This window comes from Pavona decussata, unplaced genomic scaffold (assembly GCF_977016875.1).
Source record: "Pavona decussata unplaced genomic scaffold, jaPavDecu1.1 SCAFFOLD_114, whole genome shotgun sequence".
NCBI classification, from domain to species: Eukaryota; Metazoa; Cnidaria; class Anthozoa; order Scleractinia; family Agariciidae; genus Pavona; species Pavona decussata.
Window position 1 is genome coordinate 648101 of NW_028145528.1, and position 23997 is coordinate 672097.

At 39.4% G+C, this 23997-nt stretch overlaps 1 protein-coding gene across 1 annotated transcript; it reads left to right on the plus strand.

Moving 5' to 3' along the window:
• Positions 1-964: 964 nt before the first annotated feature.
• LOC146470017 (uncharacterized) lies at positions 965-23416 on the plus strand. Its single transcript, XM_085122078.1, has 25 exons — positions 965-1794; positions 1893-1986; positions 2099-2196; positions 4586-4722; positions 6143-6172; positions 6318-6445; positions 7460-7511; positions 7833-7903; positions 8144-8201; positions 8333-8421; positions 9944-10020; positions 10550-10631; positions 10725-10821; positions 12017-12135; positions 12856-12946; positions 13161-13295; positions 13729-13882; positions 14322-14456; positions 14893-15346; positions 16014-16999; positions 17287-19290; positions 19730-19868; positions 20676-20876; positions 21304-21395; positions 21862-23416. The coding sequence occupies exons 1-25, from the start codon at positions 1676-1678 to the stop codon at positions 22013-22015; spliced, it is 5796 nt and encodes a 1931-aa protein (XP_084978204.1). The 5' UTR covers positions 965-1675; the 3' UTR covers positions 22016-23416.
• Positions 23417-23997: the final 581 nt, after the last annotated feature.

The following is a 23997-nucleotide window of genomic DNA, read 5'->3' on the forward strand; positions in this document are numbered from 1 at the left end:
GTTAATTGCTATTTAAATGGCGCCTGAAAATGCCACGGTAGTTTAATATAACTCAATTGAAAGTGTTGATAAGATAAGATCTACAGAATCTGCAGTTAATTGGAGGTCATACTGAAATCTCAAAATTAATCGGAAACAAGATCTAGATGGAGAGACCGCAGCCAGTCTGCAGAGCATGACAAGTACGCTCGCAAGTTTTCAGAAAATCCTTTGTTTGTTTCTGCAAGAAAATGCCTCTGTGCGTGCGAGATGTCAGTCAGGCGTCGAGTTTTGCCATGCCATCCGTCAGCTCTGCAGACTGGGAGCGCAGGAGAAAAAAATTAGATTAGAACGGAGTTGAATAACTGTGAGCATCAGGGTGGTAGGCAATAAAAAGCTGCTTTGAAAAAATATATTGAAAATCAAAAATGAGAATATTATAATAAGAAAGTAGGAAACTGAAACATCCCTCCCATGCATGGTTCAAGGCACCACTGTGTGGCATCCACGAAATGGAACGGCCTTCTTTTAGGTTGAATTTTTATACAAGATAAGTAGTTTAATTGTCGATCTCGTAGGGAAAAAAAATCCAGAGGTTTTTCTATGCCCATCAGTTTCGAGTTTTTAGGAAGCTGAAGTTTTGCAGCCGGAAAAAGACACGAAAAAGGCCTCAAGTTTGGCCGCGTTTGCCCAATACAATAAGCTCACCCCCCTCTAGAGCCAAATAGCAAATCGCCAGTGAAGTTGCAAGAAGATAAATGTTGATCAGAGAAATTACCGGCGGGTTTTCAAATATATTTCAGATTCACTTACTTTAGAGTTTAGAAGTAAACTTATTCGAGTAAACTAGGTCTGATGAGTTTCTTAGTGAGAGTTATTGTAAGTTTTTACCATTTTAGTGGTTAAATTTTTTACCAACATTGCAGATTGCAGGTAACCTCTCAGTAGCTGTCCGTTCAGCGCTTTAGTGAGCTATCTCGTGTTTGAAGTAAAAGTTCAGACTCGGTGTGATGAATGCAATCGGGTAATATTCGTTAAAATGGAGGGTTTTCTTCGCTTATCGGACCGTTTCTTCGTGTGAAATTATTGCCTGCGTAAAGGAGAAATAATTCCTCGGACAGAGCTTCTTGTCTTGGAGTCGAAAGCTTTGTTATACCTGCCGTAGAACGGCTTTTTATAACAGGGAGAAGCGGGCAGGACAGCGGTTTTGGTGCAAATTCAAGATTTTTTCTGGCTTTTTATCGTGGACGTTTGAGTGATTTGTCGAGGAACTTAGTAATTTGTTTGTGCACGGACGTGCATTTGTATGTTTTTGCGGCGAGCCATATGCGGCGATTTACTTTTCATGCAGTTTTGCTTTTATTTATGATGGACTGAGGTAATCGATTCATTGACAATGGCCGTGGTCCACTGGTCGCGTAAACTCTGGCCGAACGTTTGACGGATTTTGTTTACTACTGGGTTTAAGTTTTATTGGATTGGAAGCACATTTGCTTTGGAGTTCAACTTGGGTAACTGCTTGTGCTAGAAGTGTGGAAAGGCAGACATTTGTTAGCGTATTTTGGTTCCGTTGTATGGATCGGCGAGATTCCGTGATTGGTTCACGCGCGTGAGAGTCGAAATTTAAAACTCCCTCCATTTTACTCGCCTACAACTTTTGTGCATTAGTATAAGCACAGTTTAAACGAGGAATACGATGTTTCAACCTTCGCACTTTCAAAAGATGGCCAAACATTTGGGCATGGACTCCCTGTCTTACGAAAAAGAGTACAATGGATTCATGGCAAAGTTAAAGAACTTCCACGAGTCCAAAGGGTGAGCTGATTTAGTGTGTTAAGGTTTCTTGCTTCGGAAGTTTCTGTGTTGTTCCAGTAACGCAGGAAATTAATTCTGTATTATGGTTTGTCGTCTAGGACGCCGTTTAGACGTTTACCGTGGCTAGGAGGGCAATATTTAGATTTGTACCTCCTGTACCGTAAAGTCACTTCGGCCGGTGGCTGGTTGAAGGTTGGTGGACCAAATTCCCGCGTTTTGTTCAAATTTTAGAATGGTCTTTATCGATCTTTTCATCTTAAGAACCACTGGGATGTGACTTGAACAACGTTTGTCTATATTTCAGGTCACGGAGGGGAAAATGTGGCGAGATATCGCCGAAGTTTTTAATTTACCGCCAACCTGTACGAACGCTGCTTTCGCTTTGCGACAACACTACTCTCGGTAAGTGAAATTAAAACCTTGTATTTGCGTCGGTAGTTTTGTCTATTTAGGCCTGTAACTTTTCAATTAACTGACACTTATGAACGATACATTTCGTCTGTATGGTCTAAATGGTGTAGTTTCAGCGACAAAAGTGTTATCTTTGCATTGGAGCATCTTCACCTCTTCACGTACGGTTCATGTACGGTCGCGTTACAACAAGCGGATTGGTGATGAGATCATACGCTGAGAAAACTTCCGTTAGCCCCATTAATTGCCGTTATTTACCTTGAAATGTTCTCAGTGTAATCTAAACTAAACGTTATTGAGATCACCGTTGGAATTTAATGTTTCCTTTAAGCTTTTAGAGCAGAAAATTGTAGTTTTGTTTTCTGGAGGGGATGTCCTGGGCTAACAATGGCAATGTTTCTTTCACACGACATGTCTTGCTAAATTCCCGTAATCTTTTACATAGTTGTTTTATTGATTTGTTTCTACGGGGCTATTTCCGGTGTTCTTGACTTCAAACTTCGATATTCCTTCGGAGCCTTTTGTATCCTCGGTGTAGAAAAAATTCGGTTAAAAAGTGAAAACAACACAATAGGTTACTACTTCTTTTTGTTTATTGTATGATCGAATTTCTGTGGTTGTCATATTTGGTCCGCTATGAAAATGTTTCGATGTGTTATCGTTCGTAGTTACAGTTTTACCCAAGGCAGAACAGTTGTTCCTTTGGGCTATGCAGGAAACAAGGCACAAATGGTTTTATAGCATTAAATCTCATTATGCAAATGAAAACGTGTTACCGTAGAACAATTGCCTTTTTGGCGTAAGGCGAACATCGAGGTTTTTGTACGTTGGTACAAACACTTGGTACATGTTTTCGCCTAAAGTGTAGGTTGCTCAGAAATTAAAAATGTTTTCTTTGATTATTTCACGTTCTGGCTAATAGTAAGCTGAGCACTAACTCCTCCAAGAAATATGCGAATCATATTTGGGGGATTTTTGTTCCAGGTGAAAGGAAAATCCTTTGTACATTAGTTTTGTTTTTTTTGGACGTTATCATACCAAAAATTTCAGATTTTTAGGTACATCCTGAGTGGGAAGTGTATCTATAGTGTAATGCTCTGAAATTTTAATCTCTTATATCTCTTCTCAAAAGTAATTATTAGTTCTGCTAATCCTCTATATCAATGTTTGTAAACGTTTAAAGTGACATTACCCTGGATTGCTCTTCTTGTGTATTTCTTGTTCCTGTGTAATGTCTACAGGGGCTTCTTTTTTCAAACATTATATTGTCATCCATTTTAAAATCAATTTAGGTTGCAACAAAATATATGTAGTAGTAATAATTATTATATTATGAGTTACAACTAAGCAATTATGTTAGGTGAAAATGGGTGAAGAAAAGACTTAAAAGACAGAATGAGCTGTGGTTGAAGAAACAGATTTTCTGTATTATATTATTATATTTTGTTCTTCAGTGAAAATGCCTAATGATTTCAGGTGGATGTGGAAAGCTAGTTTACTAGAGTTCATTAAGGAACTCTGTTAGATCTAGAAACGTGATTATCCAGGAATTTTCAAATTTTGATCTAAACGTCATTTGGCTGCATGCAATGTAGATAGTCAAACACCCATTAGAAGAATTAGTTTGACATTCCAGTTCAGTTAATCATTGTTTTTATCTCCATTCACATACTGTCAGCAGTCATTGTTTAATAGACTGGTATTATGCACCTTTACTCACTTCTAATAAAATGTTTTAACTTCAAAAAGTGTCACTCTTATTTGAAGATTGTAGGAATGTAGGATATGTACTCTATTATGTACTTGTGAATGTAGTAATGACTTAATGACGGTGCCTACTCTTGTTGCTGCGCATATGTTCTGTGCATCTTAAGACACTCAGGTTTCCTATGGGTGGTGCCTACTGACACAGGAATATTTTTGCATGGTTTAAAACCACGCGGAGAAAGCAGAACTTAGCAAGTGCTCTGGGTATCCATAGAGAAAATTGGGGGTAACCATGCATTTTTCAGAGATAATAAAGTTTCAATTTGAGAAAAAATTCCATACATTGCTTTGTATTTTTAGCGCTTTTTAGCATCATTGTTGGTTAATTATCTCTAATAATGCGTGCTTATCCCCAAATTTCTTTTTGGATTTCAATAGCCCTTGCTAAGATTTGCTTTTCCCGCATAGTCATAAACTGCGCAAAAATATCTCTGTATTAGTAGGCACTGCCCTGAGCATCTGGCTGCTGTGTGAAGTTGAGGTTTCGCTTTGTGCTTGGGGGAAACTGATGGCACGTAATGTTCGTGTATATTAATATTTGTTGGCAATTTGGCATTGCTTCATGAGTGCATGTATTTCTTTCTTAGTACATTCGTTTCACATTTGTGTTCAGATACTTGGAAAGCTTTGAAAGAATCAACTTCTTTGGGGAAGATGCAGAAGATGTCCTTTCGGCAGGAAGACCCCATACCCCAGTTGGAGGAGGTACATTTCCTGCGCATGTACATGTGCCGTCAGTAACAACATCAGGTGTGTAGCTAAACAAGCACAGTCCAACATTTTTTATACTGGTGAAAATTAACATTTTTCTGTCTTAAAATAATTGTTATTTTAATTAAGAAAAATTCTTGCTGACCATTTTGGGTTATTGGAGCAAACGTTTAGTAACCAGGTGCTGAAGGTGGTTAGGTCAATGGGATACTGTTGATTTCAAGCCCTGCTGAAACTACATACACAGTGTTTCTCAAAATAGATTCAGTTTTCATTGATTTAAAAGTCTTAACAATCTTAACAGACACTTTGGATTTATCTGCACTGAAAAGTGCTTCCTAACAAAGAAAAAAGGATTTGAAATAGTACTTTATTATCGAGCCTGGCAAGTCAATGTTATTGGGACTTTCGGGGAGACAGTCTGCTAGGCCAGGTGTGTATGTTGTGGTTTAAAATGTTTTGGGGTTTAAAAATTTTCAAACCAGTTTCATTTTTGTTTTTGTTTGTTTCGTATTTGTGGTAATGAATACTGCACAAGGGAAAATAAAAATTAAACTGGTTTGAAAAATTTTAAGCCAAAAAAAAATTTAAACCACAAAATATCAAAACCCATCTCTACTTGTTGATTCAAAACCGACTTTCAGTGTAGCCCAATGCCTTTTAGTTTTGCTATTTCTGTTCTTACATCTGTTTTATGGACTTGAAGCTGTTTTTTTATTTTCTGTTTTTAGACAATTTGGCACATAATTCCAAACCTTCAAAAATAAAGCTGTAGTTCCATTCTGTGTAGTAGATTGTTAGGTTTTTCAAAGATTTGCCTGTTACAGCGTATGTTCCAAACAAACTTACTTCCAACCAAATGTAACACTCTGATGTACTATTAGAACATTAAACCAACTGCTTCATATAACATATCTGGAATAATATCCAGGGGCTCCAGTACTCCATTGCTGGCAAATCCCTGCAATCTGGCCATGAGCCTCTCGGGGGCTTGAAGATAATGTCAAACATTCCTTTAAAACAGTACAGGAATATCGTGGAGGTACAATTAAGTACTCAACAACCCACCATTTCGTACTGTGAGTGCTAATACTCAATGCATAAGGGGGTTAGTTTGTTAATGAACTGTAGTGCTGCATTGTTGGAGAGTGGAAACAAATGTTTGGTTCTATCAACAGAGTTGATAAGGTAATCAGCCTCTGTTACTCCTGAAGATACTCAGCCTGTCTGTTATTTGTTTAATGAATGAACTTTTTAACAGTATAGTTTTCTACCCTGAAGAAGGCAGCATTGCCGAAACGTCAGTTTAAACTCTCTTAACAACGTCAATTTTATAATCTTAATTCTCTGTTATTTACAACTGTTGACCAGTAAAGCTAGTTGATGTCACGCTTGTTGTTGATTAACTTGGCTAAAGTAAATCAAATTTGTTTAATGTAAAGCATTTTTTATTTTGCAGATTACATTTCTGTCATTTCCACGAGTAAAGGTATCATTTAATTAGGAGTAATCAAACACATTATATAATTATGTTTGCTGTAGAGATTATTTTCTCAGAATTTAGAGAATTTGTTTACTCCTGCCTTCTCTGATTTCTGAGGTGTTCATTTTATATAATTTAACTTCTTTCACAGATTCAACAAGGAACTTTGATAAGCTTGTCCTTTCTCTTCAATGTGGCATGCCTAATGAAGTGGATTTTGCTATCAACATTTGTATGCTGTTGTCAAATGTTAGCAACTCTGTTTTTAACCTAAGCAAGGTAAATTACTAGTAATTTTTGTCTTATACAGTAGAACCCTGGTAACTTGAACTCGGATAACTCGAACTCCCCCGCTAACTCGAACTGAGTCTCAATTCCCATGGATTTGACCCAACTTTTCAGTCATTTTTACTCGGTTAACTCAAACTTGGATAACTCAAAAACCCCACTAACTCGAACTAAATTTCATTTCCCTTCATCAAAATTTACTCCGATAACTCGAATTTCTGGTTCTTATAACTCATCACGGATGTCCACTGAGATATCTCATTAGCTTTTCTTATCGTGTGATCGATTTCTAACAATAGATCAAAGACTGGAGCAATTTGATTTTAATTAGTGCAACGAACAGATACAAAATGTATTAGTTTCTCATGAAATAAGTTTAATTTGCACTGTATTGTATACCGAAGTGCTGAAAATCAATAAACTATTAATTATTAACCTGGAAAATTGAATATTTTTAATTGACCCCAATAACTCGAAACCCCGTTAACTCAAATAGTTTTTCGTTTCCCTTCAGAGTTCGAGTTACCGGGGTTCTAGGTGTGTTACTATCTTACTAACTCTATAACTACACTTATTTTGCTTGTTTGATGTGTAAAGTGCCGACAAATGATGCTACTTCAGCTCAAGTGTCGGCGATTATAATGAACAAACAGACATTTGATTGAAATGAATTCCTGCTATTACAGACTCTTGTTATTAAGGACACTAACTTGGGGTCCTGAGGGTGTTGAGGGAGTTGACTGTACTAGATTCTCATTTTGTAGTTATGGTCAAAAATCGTAGAGCTTGGCTACTGGCCAAATCATGATTCACCTGAACAACTAGGTATTTTGTACTTTAGGGCTGTTCTTAAATCATTGAAATGCCTATTACCACCCTTAATGTAGTGCAACCAGTTTTCAAATGCTGTATATCAGTTTGGCATAGAGAGACTTGCCTATTTGTACACCAAAGACTTGGAATGAACATTTTTGTTTACCACTTTCAATCTGATTTTTTTTTTAGGCTCCTGCTGTTGTCGATACGTTGCTGGCACACATTGGCATATATTCAGAAGGTATGGAGCTTCTCAGTGAATCTCATAAAGCTTTTAACTTGCCTGTAAACTAAAATAAATCGTTTCTGGAATGCTGCAGGCATGGACGCAGCAAACAGAAAAGGCCATTTTACTATCTCAAAATTCACCTTTCATATCGTTTGACTTGTAGTAACTAGCCATCTCACAAATAATTTTATCTTGTTTTGTTTTTCCCTGTTATGTTAAAGATTTTGAATTGTTTTTTTGGTTTTTCCCAGTATTGGTGAAATATAGCCATCCATTACAGTTTCACAGATGTTGAGATTAGTCACAGTACCTTTGTTTTTATTTCTGTTACAGATTTGCATGGATTAAGAGAATTGCACGACGAGTGGTACTTCAAACAGGACATGGAGAGAGATTTTGTGAAGGTAAACAAGTTAGTTGATGTACATTGTAGATATAAAAATTTAAATGTAAATTCTTTTCCTTATGTCTTGGCAATGTACCATTTAGAGACGTGGGAGCTAGCAGGATCCCAGTCCATTCAGCCTTGAAAGACAGTGATGTCTGCAGGGATTAGGTATCATCAGTGGTGTTTTAAATGCCACTGTTTCTGCCTTGATTTGATGACAGGTGATAATGACTGACTATGATTATTTTTTACACAGTTCTGGAAGGAAAGTTTAAGAGTGAAAGGCGTTCAGGAGATTCTTTGTGGTGGCAAAGGTATGTACATAATCACTGTAGATCTGCTTTAGGGTTAGGTTCTTAAGGATGACATCGGTATGAACAGTGCATTATTTCTATTCAGCATGGGTGTGAACATTTTCAAGTAATTCTGTGATTACTCGTTTCAGACGAGGAGGTGACTGATGAGGAGTCGCTTTTCCATCCTGCAAGAAGAAAAGCTGGCGCAAAAGATGTGGAGTGCCAGAGGATTTCACAGGTGTTTATAGAACTGCCCTTAATAAGCTGTTGAAAATCTGACCTTACTTTTCTTTACTGGCTGATATTATTAAGTGCTTTTTTTTAACTGTTTTGTTAATTTTTCTGTCTTCACTGAGTATAAACCAGTCCTTGGAAAAGAAGTCTTTCAGTTGATACAAACTGTAGTTAAATTGACAGATATCAATTTTCTTTTATGTGAAAAATATGATGACTGTTTCTGAAATTGTTTTAATCAATGGCAGAAAAATCAACACTGTGCATAACATGGAAATTAGAGACCATTGCAGTTTTGTACGCAACTAAAGCTGCTGCAAAAAGAAAGCTCCACTTTACCAGTATCACAGAGGTCATGGGTTCAAATCTTGTTCATGCCTGAAAACATTCAGGCTTTCTTTTTGCAGCTGCTTTAGTTGGGTACATAACTGCTCATTTATTAATTAATTGTTTCATCTGCAGTTCAAACAAATTATATGAATTTCATGTATTTCATTTCCATGATATAAATAGCATTGTCAAAAGCTTTTGTTTAGACCTCTCCACTCTAGCCCATCTGTTTCGTCTCATGTGATAGGTGTAAACAGTGGAGAAAGAAAAAATAGTGGTGTTATTTTGAGTGCGTGACATTTTAATGATAACACTCCTCTCTGCACCACTACACTGCCAATGCATTCAGTTGTGTTATTAACAATTTAATAGGAATGGAGAGTAATTATATTACCCTTTCCTGCCCAAGAGAAATTATGTATTTGGTCAATTTGTGTGAATTTGTTGAATGACAAGGGATTAAAGGGTTAACTTACTGATCCCAGGTGTTTTCAGTACAGTAGAACCTGCTAACTCAAACTCCCAAAGGAAACAAAATATAGTTCAAGTTGGTGGGGGTTCAAGTCAGTGGGGTTGGTGTTGCATTTCAAATATCCTGTTAATAATAATTGTGGTTTATCATTCTTTCACAAACAAATAACTTTGGTGCAGTAAGTTTGTCTGGTAAGAGCCTTTTGAGAATTTGAACCAAAATTTTAAGAACATATTGAGGATGAAACAAAGGCTGTGACCTAGTTAAGCACAGTGATCAAAAAGGTTATTCCAAAGGATCGCAGAGCTACGTCCATGAAAGTTGGTTTGTTAATTTAACAATTTCCGAAAACAGAAAAGTGAAATCTTAAATTCTGTCTGAGTTATTTAAGAAAATAACTTGTTTAAAAATAAAAGTTTATTAACCATCAAAGTGTTATACAAAAGGCATGAACTCTTCACTAACCTTTTCCCAGCAAACAGGTTCATCCGGAAGCTTTTTTCTCATTAATTAGTACTTTTTGTTTTCATTTGAGTCAGTGTCTTGTTAAAAATTCTTGTCATCAAACCTTCTATAAGAAATGAAAGGCTTGGAAACAAAACAGGGCTAACCAGAACCCCATATGGCATAAAAAGGAAAAATGCAAATTTTGCTATCAGGAAAAGAAAACTCTTGTAGACAGTATAAGCCATGACATGACATCAACTTTCAATTTTTTCGTCAGGTTGGCATGATACTCTATAACTTCTCCTTTGATGACACAAATGCCAGTGTACTTGCAAGCCACCCCTTGTGTTTAAGGTAAGTGTTGTCATGCCATAATTATTATTTTGTCCGCTGCTATAATTTCTTAAAATCTTTTAAACAATCTTTGTGTGCTTGCCATGTGATGACTCCTCTGTTGTTGTCGCTGGAATTAGAAAATATTGAACCCATATTAGTCAGACCATAATTAATTGAGGGAGTGGTTATGAAACTTTGCCATGACAATAATGGTGCTGCAATTTATGTTGGAAGGGCTGCCACCATGCACAATCTTGTGTTTTAATGTTCACACTACAGCTGATTATCTTACCAGGAACATTTCTGTTGGTCAGTTGCTCCAACACATTTCAAAATCTATTGTGGTCTGTGCATGGGCAAGGCCAAAAATGCTAACAGGCTTCATAACCATTGCTTTTTATTAACTATGATCAGACTTGAGAAAATCCTACATTCTATTGGCCCTTGTATCTGTCCTTAACGCATCCTCTGCGTGGGGTATTCTTCTATTGGTTGAGTACACTCGGAGCAAAATAGAAAGTGACTGCTCTTTTTCTCCTTGTTCCAGATTCCTTGTACTCTGCATCTGTAGTGACCATGGATTTCTTCAAAGAATGGCTTGGGAGACACTTTCTAACTTAGCTGAAAAGGTAAAATAATAACAAACTGACAGTCATACTGCCTGTTAGCATAAAGATTGTCAAGGCTGCTAATTCATGATTTTCTCATTGTCCCTCAAACAGATGTTACTGGAGCCCATAGAGTCCTCAAGTACCCAGATGTTTTTCCAGATGCTACATTTCTTCTTAGAGCATAAAGATCGCTACCATGTCACTAATGGTAAGCTTAGAAAACTGACATTTAAGTTGCTTCAACGGGGCAGATATAATGACTTACAGTAAAGGATTGTTGTAAAATCCCGTATCTCATTGTTACTATTGAGGACCCTTTATATTACAGAATCTTGTAAAATCTTACAGGATTCTGTCTAGGATTTCTATTAATTGAACGCATTAAAGACAGGGCTTCTGATATTTCGTGCTGTCGTGGAGCCGCAAAATTCAGGTATATCCGTGGAATCCCCCAAAATTCACAAAAAAACGCGTAATACCGCTTAATTCGTTAAAAATCCTACCAAGTACATGTCGGTACAACATATTTGAAACTTATCTTGGCTATTGGGGTTGTTTACTTTCCATAAATGCAAATTTATCTTGAAATTTTGTCACTGCTACGAGTAAACATAACGTACCATAACTACCAGGCGTCCTAAGATTAATGTTGCGAAAAACTGGGCACAAGAAATGAGAAGACTTTTCAGTGACACTATATGGATTGGGAAAGGAAACTGCTGTCTGTAGTAATGCAGGCACATGTTTAATCGTACGTGCAGGACACAATCGAAGACACAAGAATGTTTTGACTTCACGGATTTGAGCCTTGATCACGAGCAATCTTGCCTTGTAAACTGCAAAGCAACACAAGAGACCAAGGAGAGAACAGAAATTTATTGCGTTGCTGTGTTCGGCTCTAAATTGCAGCTGAAAAAGGAGGTTAACCGGCTGGGCGTTTCGGTAAAGCTTATGTTTTTCTTGTAGCTCGAAACAAGTACAATTGCCTTGAGAACTGTGTTGGATGAACTTTTGTGTTTTCTTTCTTGCCCTGAATTTGACATCCTTCCAGTATATCTTTTTTTTTCTGGAATCTTTCTTCTTTTTTTTTTTTTTTTTTTCAGCGAAAATTTGCCCTGAAAATTCCCTCGAAATTTCCGCGAAATCGGCCGTTTTCTTCGCGAATTTGTTTCCAAAAATCCCGCGAAATTTGACTTTCTTCCCACGAATTATCAGAAGCCCTGTAAAGATCTCAGATAAATATAATGATTTAACTGGAAAGAAAGTTTGTACGACAGAGAGGTGGTTGCCTTTTTAGGAGGTGGTTGTCTATGTAGTTAGATTTCTTCAAAAGGGGAGTCTCTATCATTTTGTGCTTTGTTGTTCTGCTTTAACTCTAATATTGTTTTCTGTCCTGTCATTAGCCATGGATGTCCTGGGCAAGTTGTGCACACTAGAAAGAAATGATGGCGTTATAGAAGCTGGCCTGGAACCTGAAGCGTATCAGTCGCTTATCAAAGTTCTGATCGTCAATGATGTACAGGTAGTGTAATAAACTAATGAGCATTATTTAATCATTTGTGTAGTCTTTATTAAAATAGTTATTTTACCCTATGTTGGAGGTGCAGCATGTGGTTATTATGTGAGGAATATCTTCAAGAAGAAATTTGGTGTTTATTCCATGATATGGGGGGAAATATCTTTATGAGTCTTTGATTGATGCATTCTGAAGTGTGACAGGCATTAAAGACAACATTTGCTTTCTCTGAGATGGATGTACTAAAAGATTATTTGATGTACATTTTTTCTGTCTTTTGATGAAATAAGGCTTCAGTTTTAGATATAATTAATGACCTTTGTGAACTTGTCTTCAAAGCTGCATATTATGTTGTTAAAATCATGTACATTCATGTGAGATTTACAGTCAGTGAGAGGTTTTGAATAAGAGGCTTTCGGTGTCAACTTGAGAAAAGCAGCAGCAGAAATGATTACATGTGATGGGAAAGAAGTGTTTGTGTCCAGAGGGTCGACACATCTGGGACGTGATTTGTGTGTCTCATCAATTGCATGCATCTTAGATGTAGAAAGTACACTTAGATGGGGTCACATGTTTAGGATGAAAGGGGTGAATTCTCACAGTGTTGTTCTTGCAGCTTCCCTACTTGTACTTTAACTGTCACTGCTTCTCAGAGGTAAAAGATTTATGGGGTGTACAGTAAATGTTGTGAAAGATACATTGAAAAAGTCATTTGTTTTGTTTCAGTTGGTGCTGTCTTCGCTGGAATCACTGTACAATCTATCAGGAGTTGGTCAAGTGACCTCAGATCACATTGCTGAGGTTCATCATAGTATAGGTATGGGGGTTCTACTGTGTTGATGTTTGCTTCCTGCATTCATATGCTTAGATGCAAAATCCATTTTAATACTTCTCCCCTCCCCTGTCCACCACAAAAAATATTCCTGAGAAAATGCCTTTGAAATAAACACAATTCATCAGTTATTTCCATGCATGTATTTGTTTCTTCCAAGATGATTTTATTAATAGAGGTGTTTTGTTTTCCTTTGTAGATGTTTTGGTGTGTCTTGTGACTATGGATGCTGAGTCCTTTGGTCCAGAAGCCTTATCTGAGGTGCAAATTTTGGAAAAGAGGATACCAACTGCCTTGCCAGCAACACCAAAGCCACAACCAGCTGCAGTGCCAGGTTGTTATTGACACTTATCAAACTGTTCTTATGGTTTCAGGAATAATGCTTTGTTGTAGATGGCAATGTTTCAAATTAGTATGTATTCTTGGCCTATTGCAATTCCTCATGGCCTGCCTACCTTTAACCCTTAAAGCCATTGCAGTGATCGACGCCAAATTTCTCCTTATAATATCAGTGCTTATTCAACCCCTGACGTCACGCGAATTAAGGATATGATCATCCAACATGAATTTTCATGATATTTCATTAGCTTCTCCCTAGTATGTTTACAAGAAAATTATGAGGACAAGATAGGAGAATTTTTTCTTCGATATTAGGGGTTACTGGGTTAAAACTTACTGCAGGTGTTTTATCAGCTGGTAGCTGTGTCTGTCTTTGTTCTCTTTAGACAAGCACGTAGTTATAATGGAAATTGTTGTTGTTTATACAGCTGTTTCACAACAACCCAAGGAGACAGTTGTACAGCACCAGGCACCGGCACCTTCCAGTCCTTCGCCTGGTCCAGTATCCACTCCACCCCCTAATCCAGTTCCCATCAAAACAACAGGAAGTGAGATTGATCCAGAGGCTTTCACATATAACTGGTGAGTCATTATAAGTTACACCAGAGGGCCAGTGGAATACTGTTACCACCCTAGGATGTACAATCACTTGAACTGAATCAAGTTTCCATTCGTATATCCAGTATGATTGCACGGTACTGTTTCTTCAGAGTCTCCTAGCAGTCTCCTACTTCAATAACTTCAAAGAAAGCAAACTCGGTTTTATTTTTTCCCCTGTTAAAGTGGATAGGTCACCTTTTTAAGAATGACCAATTCTTTAGTGAACCAGCCAACCACCCAATGCTATGGAAATGAAAGTCTTTAATACTTCAATACTTATTGGAGAAAAAGTATTAAAGAAGTGCGCAGAATTTTGCATCATAAGTATATTTGAATCCTGTAACTGATTTTAATGACAGTTGTTTAAATTTGAATGGTATCAGTTTGATTTATTGCTTATGTGGAACTTATTGTGTTGCAGGTTACAAGGAACTTATGAAACTTCGCCTGGTAGCTCTGTTTCCCGTATCGACATCTATGCTGACTACCTGTCATCTTGTAGCAGGTTGGCAAGAGTGGGAATCCTAAATGCGACAGCTTTCAATCGTATCATCAAGTATGTCAACGTTTCATTAATTGAATTAGTTCATGCTCTTGAAGCAATGCAAAACGATGGAACATTTCTTGAACAGATACTTAAATAATTATGCTGCTTTGCTCTTGCTTATAAAAATGAAAGTATTTCTGTAAGTAGGTTTGGAAACATGCTCATTTGGTTATGTATACACCATTGGGATACAACACTGTGTAAACATCTCATCATGGGAAGGCATCAGTCAAATGATTGACAATGTTATGCTTGCAACAGAGTTTTGTGTCTTCAAGGCCAATAACATCATGACTTGACTGAGTGATCAGGTTATTAACCAGAGACTTGAAACCATCCCCTATGTCTCTCAGGTTGTTTAAATGTCAGTTACTAAACAGTCTTTTTGTGGACTTTTTTCTCCCTTGTAATCACCTGGAGCAACAGAGGTTCCTTTACTTTGCAGATTGGCTTTTCCTGATGGCCAACTTCGAAGAGTACAGTCTGGGGTAAATGTACAATACGTCCTTGCTGGGATAAAGAGAAGAGCCAACCCTCTCCCAGTTAAAAGCCGCACAGATTCACCAGCAGTTTCCCAGCAACCTCAGGCTGCTAGCCCCCAACCACCAGTACAAAGAATGTCTCCTGTCCAACAGAATATCCCTAGAACACCTACTCCACCAGTGCAGAATCAAATGCCCCCTGTCTGGAATCCTACCAGACAACAAGCCATAGGGGTTCCACAGCAACCACCCACACTGTCCATGCAAAGACCATTTGATCAGAGATCTGCACAGATTCCTGGAGTAAATCAACAACAGCAGCAGCAGCAGCAGCAACACCAGCTGCCAGGAATAGGTCAAGTGTCAAGGAGACCCAGCTTACCTAATCAAGGAACCATTCAGACAACTACTGATCAGGTGAGCGTTCTTGGCATTGCAAGTAAAATGACACGAAGAACTTGTATTTACAAAGTATCAATTCAAGGCTGCTGCCTAACAGGAGCTTAGTAACCTGGGGCACCCAAAAAAATTCTCTGGGTCACCTAAACTTTTTGCAGCAGCACCTTAGAACACAACAACAACAACAACAATACTTTATTTCACCCCATTATTATTACAACAGAAAATATAAATATATACTTACAATAGATGATAGGGGTGCTGGCTGCCCGAAATATAAAATTTATTTTTCTGCATTTATGTCTTTTCAAAAGTTTATGGAATGTGTAACCAATTTTCCATGTTCAGGTAACTTTTCTTCGATCTGCAAAGGCATGTTTACAATTTACTTCCACTAAACAAATCAGTTTGGAAAACATACCTCCTTTATCAGTAATTTCTTTGGTGTATACTTTTGGGTCTGTAGTCTCAAACTTGCCAGCTAAACAATTTCATGAGGCCAAGAGCTCATTTTTACATGTATGTAAAATACCAAATTGCTGAGTTTTAGAAAATGTTCAAATTGGTTAACATCCTCAGTTCTTATCTGAATGATTGATTTGGTTGTCTTGGAAATGTTTGATAATAAAAAGCCTTCCATTTGCTAAACGGACTGACTTTTTTTGTCCTGCTTACTTCTCATCAGGGAATAAGACAATTTCCTGCAACAGCCATGCAACTGAAAGGCCCCCAAACAGCTGCTGATCCCAGGCAGATGATGGCAGGTCAAATTCAAAGGAGCACTGTTCCATCAGGCAAGGAGCAACCTCTGGATAGATTAGCAAACACGCGTAGAGCAAGTGTTGAAGGAGTGAGTACAATGCTAAACCAGAATCCACAGTCCCTGTCACATCATAACCAAGCACAGGCAGTGCAGAGAATGCCATTTCCTCCTCAGAGCCCAGTACCACCAAGACAGGAACATGTGCAGCAAACTGTTTACCCTGTTCAAGGCCAACGTATGCCTCAAACTGTGCCAGTATTGCCTAGTCAAAGGGCTGCACCTCAACCTGTCCCTGTTGGTGTACCAGGAAATGTTCAGTCTCCACAGAGCCAATTACCGGCATCAAGGTCACCACTTCCACCCCCAAGGCCTATACAGCCACCTGTTGCTCAGCCATCTCAGACACCACCTCCAACAGGTTTTGTGCCAAGAGCTCCTTCACTCGCAGAACCACCATCATATAGATCAACACCTGCTTACCGGCAGCCAGCTCCTCCCTACACTCAGCAGCAAAACATAAATATAAGGCCTGCACCACCAGCCTACAACAGCCGGCCTGCATATCATGGTTCTTATCCACCTCTGGCTCCTAAGCCTGCACCAGGAACGAATGTGCAGTTAACACAGCAAAGCCAAGTTAGGATTCAACTTGCTTCTAGTGGAACTCCTGCTCCTGCTGTTAGATACCCTAGCTCCCCAGTTGTACCAAGCTCTCCACTCCAGCGACAGAATTTCCAGCCACAAGCACCTCCTCCAAACATGCCAGCTTCCCCACTTCCATCTGCGACCTTGGCGAGTGGACAGCCATTTGCCAGTTCTCAGCAAGACTTACCTGGTGGATTTACTGGAAGAAATATTCGACCCAAAGTTGTACAGGATAGACATGTGAACAGAGAACCTTTGACTGGGTAAAATTTGTGTTTTTGTCTGTTTTTGTCATGTGCCAGTGTTATTAAATGTAAAGACTTCTGTAGATGACATTAGATCACACTTTAAACTAAACTGTACTTGAAGAGAGTTCTTTCAGCTTTTTTACTTAGATTTCGCTTGCTTGGTTTTTGAAGTTTCCCTTTGATTGTCTTTCAACTCTTAAGGCTCAGAGAATCTTTCTTGCAGTTTCCTTAGGTAGTAGTCCTACTGTAGGTATCGCCTTAAAGTGAAGCCCACTGGGTAACACTTGTTTCTCTTCTGATAGGAGGAGACCAGAAGGTGTTGTTCTTATAGCACAAGAAGAGAGAGCAGCAGATGTTGTTTCAACAGGCCTCATAGAAGGTGCTGAGGAGCAAAAAATTATAGTTGTTGAAAACAAAAATAGAACAGAAGTCAGCACTAAAGGAGAATCATCAAACCATGCAACATCTACTCAGCATGCTCAGGTGTCTCACAAAATGGCAACGGACCAAGTGGGAATAGTACAAAACAGTCGAGGTGAAATGTGCAGATTGAACATTGATGGAAATGTTGAGAAGCCGTTAGGAAGACTGCCACTGGCTGTTACTGAAGGGGAGAAGAATGCTATGCTGAATAGTACTAAAGCAACTTTTCATCCTTCTAGTAATGGTGGTTTAAAAAGAGACTTAAATGCACATATGATGCATGCTTCAAGCGAGGAAAACCTCAATTGTCAAAGAGACAGTGTCGGTGGTGATTGTGGTGCAGTTAAGAGACCAAGGCTTGACAAAAGAATGTCTTCTCTAGAAAACGAGCTTGATAATTCGTCATCAATACCCTCTAGAACTGGGAGTCCAACTCCCCTTGTAAATGGTGACATCAAGGGAGATTCAAGAAATAAGCTTATGGATAAACTCCTGGATAAAGATCTCCATCTGCCTCTTAATGGGATTTGCGGAATTGACACTTCTGAACTGGATCTTCTTGCTTCTGATGGAGAGAGACTTAGCAGCAGTAAGGCGTCTTCTCCAGACTTGTTTGGCAGCGAAACAAACTCGGATTTTGGAAAATATCTCGAGGAAAGTGATACCGATACAGGCCTGTTTAGTGATGTTTTACAAGGAGATCTAAGGATTGATCCAATGGAGAACGGTACTGAAGGATCTCATCCAGTGACATCTAAGATGCCTGCTTTCTCAGCAGCACCTTATAATGACAGTGGAAGTATACCATATGAAAAAGGGGTTGCCTCTGGCATTGCGGTACAACAAGGTAAGATTCCAATTCCTCCCTCAGTTAGACCAGATCCACAGAGACTTCATGAAGGGGCCGTACCTAGCCAGTATAATGCTGCAGTAAATAGGAACACAGTTCCTGTAAATGCGGCATGGAACTCTACAAACACTGTACCTCAAGGGTCAAAAGCTGGATATGCTTTTCAGCGGTTTGCTCCTGATGTGCAACAGAAGATGCCTGTCCAGGCACAACAGGAGAATCTACCACCACATGTAGGTAATAGGATGCAAGTCGAGAATAAGAGGAGGGTGGAACCCCAGGGACCAGCAATGCAAAAACCTGTTTTTCAACATCAAAATATCCAGGCTAACCCACAGCAAGTGGTTACAGTTCAGGGCACATCTGCAGTACATCCATCTGGTCTACCGCAAAATTCACTGCCAGGAGCTCAGATTCCTAGTGCTGTCAATAGTATGGTTCCTGGGATTCAAGGATCAGGCATACAGCAACCTTTGCTAGCACCACCTCCTTATCCAGGAGGGGAGCAAATGCCCGCGATTAAAACATCGTTACCAAGAGTAAATGCAGATCCAAGTAGAGGAGTGCAACCTGCTGTTTGGTCTCCGAGTACTGTTCAGCAGCAACAGGTGTCAGTGGCGCAACATGCTGGTCTTAGGACTCAACAGAAGGTTGGTCCAGCTGGTTTTCAAGCAGGATTGCAGCATAACTCTATTCCAGGATCACAGATACCACCAAGTGGACCCCAAAACGTATCTGGCTGGCAGGCTCAGTACCCTGACATAAGGACTCAATCTGCACCCACTCCAAGTCCAGCTGTGTTTGATGCGGCCTCTGTATCCCAGGGAAGACAAGCATCGCCTGCCATGCCTCCACAGTATCAGCATCCTCCTCTGCTTCCAGCTGCGAAGAATGTGATGCCCACCCCGGTCGCTCTGGCTGGTTCATCAGAATTTGCATCCACTCCTGTTGTACAGACAAACGAGGCAGACTCAGCAGTGCCTCCAGTGGTATCATTTAGACCATACAGGTGTCGGTGGGCCACTTGTTACAAGTAAGTTAATATCCATTCTTAAAATATGGTGATTTTGTTTGTTCCCTGAGGAAAGAGTTAAAGCATTGGGAAAAGTAACTGTAAAACTGATAAAAGATATCCTTGTAAATATAGGAACAGGAACGCAACTGAAGTAATACTCCTGCCATCTTGAACTTTCAAGGCAAACAGAAGTTGATTTGTAAAGTTCGGTGGGGTTTGAAATAGCGATGGTAGAGACATATTTCATTATTTTATGAACAAAATAGAACTGGCGCTACAGAGTGTGCGCCAGATGTCTTTCTGGAAAGTGTCGAGTGCTACTTTTGTATCATGCAACAAATACGCGAGCGCCTTTTCTGCATTTTTATTTTATTTTATTTTTTTTTTTTATTTATTTATTTTTTTGCTGTCTATTTTGCGTTAACCTGTGTTATCTTGTCATTTCCTCCCTGACCAGCTCGTTTGACACAAGCAAAAATTTGTTTTCACACGTGGTGAGTGAACATGTTCCTCGTGACAGCTTGGTTATGTCCTGTATGTGGGAAGGCTGCCCACCTGTGCGCCGCTCTCGGTCCTCTCTCCTCTTTCATCTGCAGGTAACCCAGTTGTCTTGTTGAATGTACAGTCGTTATGTATACTCTTTGTCATCTCTGAAGCTCAGCACTCAACCAGCGATTGCATTTTACTCTGCTACCGGTTACCTTAGCGTGAAGGGCAGCAGCAATTTAGGATTACTGTAGCAAAAACATTTTGTTGTGAGCACAGGCAAATTGTACATGTATCCTTTAACATCGTGAGTCGTCGCATTGTCACTTAGTCAAGTCAAATTGGGCAGGTTTTAGAAAAGCTTGTATTCCATATCTGCTGTGACTCTTGAACAGACAGTTCACCACCTAAAATCTCACCGGATATGTAACGGGAAATTTGGCGATCAAACGAGAAATCCTGAGAGTTACTGTTACCGTGTTACGCATGCGCAACAGTTTGAATGCCGCATATTTCATGGACTAGTTTCTGCGTGAGAATACAGTGAGGAAATAACGTTGCTTCAGTTGCAAGAATGCTTTTCTTTCAGTTAGCACTCGGTAACAGCGTCCATAAACAAATAAATAGGATTTATTGTTGAAGGTGACACGGCATTTCACGGCAAAAATTCAATTTTAAAATACATAAGAAAAACTTTAAAACTTTGAAAAAACTGACGACGTTTCGACATTTCTTCACGTCATTGTCAAGCACTTGATAACGACGCGAAGTAACATTCAAACGTCATTAGTATTTTAAAAGTTTTAAAGTTTTTCTTATGTATTTTAAGAACGTCCTAGCGTAGAATTTTGCCCGGCCGTGAAATGCTATTCAACATCTCTTCTTATAAGTTGACAAATTTCTTTGTTTTATCTTAGCAAAAGCACAGTGAGCCATCGCCAGTTCCTAGTGCTGTCCCACCGCAGCCACCACCGGCACAACACCAGCCTCCTCCTGTCCAACCTCCTCCTCCTCCTCCTCCTCCACAGCAGCAGCAACAGCAGCCTCCAACTCCAACTCCGCCAACATCATTTGTACCGGCCTATCACTTCTTGGCTCGTATGCTGCAGTCACTACAGGTAAAACAAAACAAACAAACAAGACTAAGAAAGGAAAGCAACACGAAATTGCATCCAAGGACAGTTTGCGGTCATTACGCTCCCTTAGCTATTTAGCCCTAGCCAGTTAGACCCCCCTCCTCCCACCCCCAACTTTAGGACACAGCCCCACTCATTTAAAGAGTAAGCATTCTAGCCCAGTAAATTTAGGCAATTGGCGCCCAAACGTGTATTCTACTGGCTGGTGATAATACGCGTCGCCTGGAATGTCAGTCGTCTCTTCGCACTTACCTCTGCTAAGTCTCAACCAACTAAATGGATCATGAGGTGTTATTCTGAGTGATGAAAGAAGGTGGTGAAAAAAGAAAGAGAAAACAATTTAATATTAGTGTTCACATGACTTAAAATCCTCTGCAACACTCTAAATCGTTTCTTTGTTTTTGTTTAGGGAGAAGAGGAGTCACCATTAACAAAGTCAGTAAGATTAACTGCAGCGCTCGTCCTAAGAAACGTGGCCCAATACTCAGCTTTGGCCAGGAGGTAAGTTTATTTTCACGCGCAGTATATGAAGATCAGTATGCTACCAAGTAGCCTATGAGAGCAGACGTACGGTGTCTTCCTCTGAGGGGTCTGAAGCCGTAACTTCTACCCCTTTTGTTGACATTGCAATGTAGCATACTTATTCACAGGTAGACAAACTTAACACTCAAACGATTCACAAAGGGGGGCTTTTCTGTTGTGAGGCTCTACCTTGCGTGGTTGTCCTAATCATACCACTTTCTGACGGGTGAAACAGGATTCAAAAATGGATGCCCCAGGGTATAGTTATATTGGTTTACAAAGAATACTGAACTTATGTGCTCACATGGATAAGAAGATTTTGAATGCTTCAAAGGAGTATGACTATTTCATTGCAGCTTTTTAAGTTTCAAGCTTATTTTCTAAGTAAGAAATCGTCTCATACTTTACCTAAAGTGACTTATCGCTTCTTGTGTTGTACTTGCAGCATGTTGAGGCGGCACGAGAGCAACCTGTCACTTGTGGCCATGTCAAACTCAGAAGCTGCTCACGCTGTAGCCGCATGTCTCTCGGAACTGTCTCCGCACAGAAAAGCCTCATCCAGCGATTCGGACACATTCATCTGGGCGCTGAGTAGATGATAGTGGAGCACATGAGAGCCAGGCTAAGTCACGCTGGGATGGATAATTCTCTCACCAGCAAATATTTAAGACCAAAGAAAACAATATTAACAACAAGAAATGTTTAGAAGTCGCGGAGATATATTTCTTATACAATTTTACGTTTGGAGCTCGCATTTGCTAAAGATATATACAAGAATCACAAAGTCAGTTTGCCCCTGGCCCTTCAATTGGATTCTTTTATTGTCGTTTCTAAAGAGTGTTCTCGCTCAGTAAAACGTGAAGGGCCTAAGAAAACAATATTAAGAAGCCGTGGAGGAGTTTATTTTCCAGTGCAGCTGTCCAGTGCTTTTCCCCACACTGGAGGCGAAAGGTCGATGAGCCACCAAAATTAGTGAACGTTGTAATCAATGCGCCAGTTGTCGTAGTTACATCGGCGGATGTTTACTCTATGCACAAACTAACGGGTTGGACATTTTTTGTGTGGACGTTAACTGATATATCCGGACCGTTAAAAAGACGAAGTCAGATTTAAAAAGAACAGAAAAAAAAGTGCGTCATCCCAACCAGTGATCGAAAATTTCTGAAACGAACAGGATGATGCGTGCCCTTTGTGTTCTCTTTTTCTCTTTTCTCTGTTGTTACTCCGCTTGAAAGATGCACCGAGAACGACAGTGTTGAAACTTGTGAAACGTTTTTTCTATGGCTTGCAGAGCAAGGGGAGATGAGTACGAAACCCGAACTATATTGCAAACAATAGCACAAACAGTGTATTTATAAAGACTTAGAGCAGAGTATTTGCCGTAGGTTTCGAGCGGTTAGTTATACATGACTGAATGAGATAGTTATTATGTACATTACCCTTGTGAGATAGACATTCAGCTGTTTCGACTTTCTGTCTCGATTTGGCAAAAGATATTCCTCGTCATCCAATTATTATTTAGTTACAATAAACAATTATTGACGAAGGTCCAAAAATTTGTTACGTTTATTACCGTTCCTTGTCGGTCTATTGTGAGATGAAATCCCAAATTAATACAAAAATGATATTCTCTCGCGTTGAAAGAAAATGGCTTTATCCATTACTACGTTAATTCGTGAGTTGTCTGTGCAATGCCTTGCATCATGTTGTTCAAGACGACGCTAAGTCGCTTGCTCGCATTTACTAAGCAGTTACTCATTCATGTTTGTATATAATCATTTTGCCTTATTTATACGTGATAATATAATGTACATAGAGTACAAAAGTCGTGCTTCTTTCAGGCTGCGAAAACTTGGCCGCTAGTCGTTGTATTGCCTGTATCGTAAAATATTTAAATTCCAAAATCCCATGTGGTGTCAATTTTTTTTACATCATTCATGCCTTTGCAGTGGAAAAAAACTATCCCCGCTTCTTTACTCAATAAAGTTTTTTGTACCGTTGTGGTTTGTTGTCTTGCTGGAGTTATCACTCTTAACTGCAGTCGATCTTAGAAGGCGGATCACCCCAGCGCCACATGTTTTCTGTATTCAGTTTACATGCAAAAGGTTGTACTTGGCCCTAACGATAAGATCTTTCTAGCTGAGAGATAAGAAGATCCTAGCACCATGTAAACTACCCTTCGCTAGGAAAGTCCTAGTACCAGGAACAAGAAAAACAAACACGGCGGCGGCCGGGCCTTCAGCTGACAGGCCGACAGTTTCGTCTTGCTTTCCTTCTCCGCTTGTTTAACATCATGATCGAAACTTCTGCGTGTAAACCAAACGAAAAGTTGTTTCGCCTTCTTGGATCTTCCTACTGCTAGGATATTCCTCCCTCCGTGTAAACAGACCCCACCTTACTTGGTAATGGCCGGGCAACAGGTTGTTCGGTGACGTCATAATTTCGAGAAAGAAAAACCAGGCGTGCGCTTCTGGAAACTCCCGAAGAGTTTTCGGACCCGAAAAACTACTACTGATTTTTCGTGCCAAATTTTGTTTCCAAAACTTCAGTTTTTTATAGTATTGAAGACCAAAACATTTAA

Excerpts from the sequence above, each read along its gene's own strand:
- LOC146470017 (XM_085122078.1), top strand. The coding sequence starts at position 1,676 with ATGTTTCAACCTTCGCACTTTCAAAAGATGGCCAAACATTTGGGCATG. Across the intron at positions 12,136-12,855 it reads TGATCGTCAATGATGTACAG|TTGGTGCTGTCTTCGCTGGA; the intron begins GTAGTGTAATAA and ends GTTTTGTTTCAG. Across the intron at positions 15,347-16,013 it reads TTCAGACAACTACTGATCAG|GGAATAAGACAATTTCCTGC; the intron begins GTGAGCGTTCTT and ends ACTTCTCATCAG.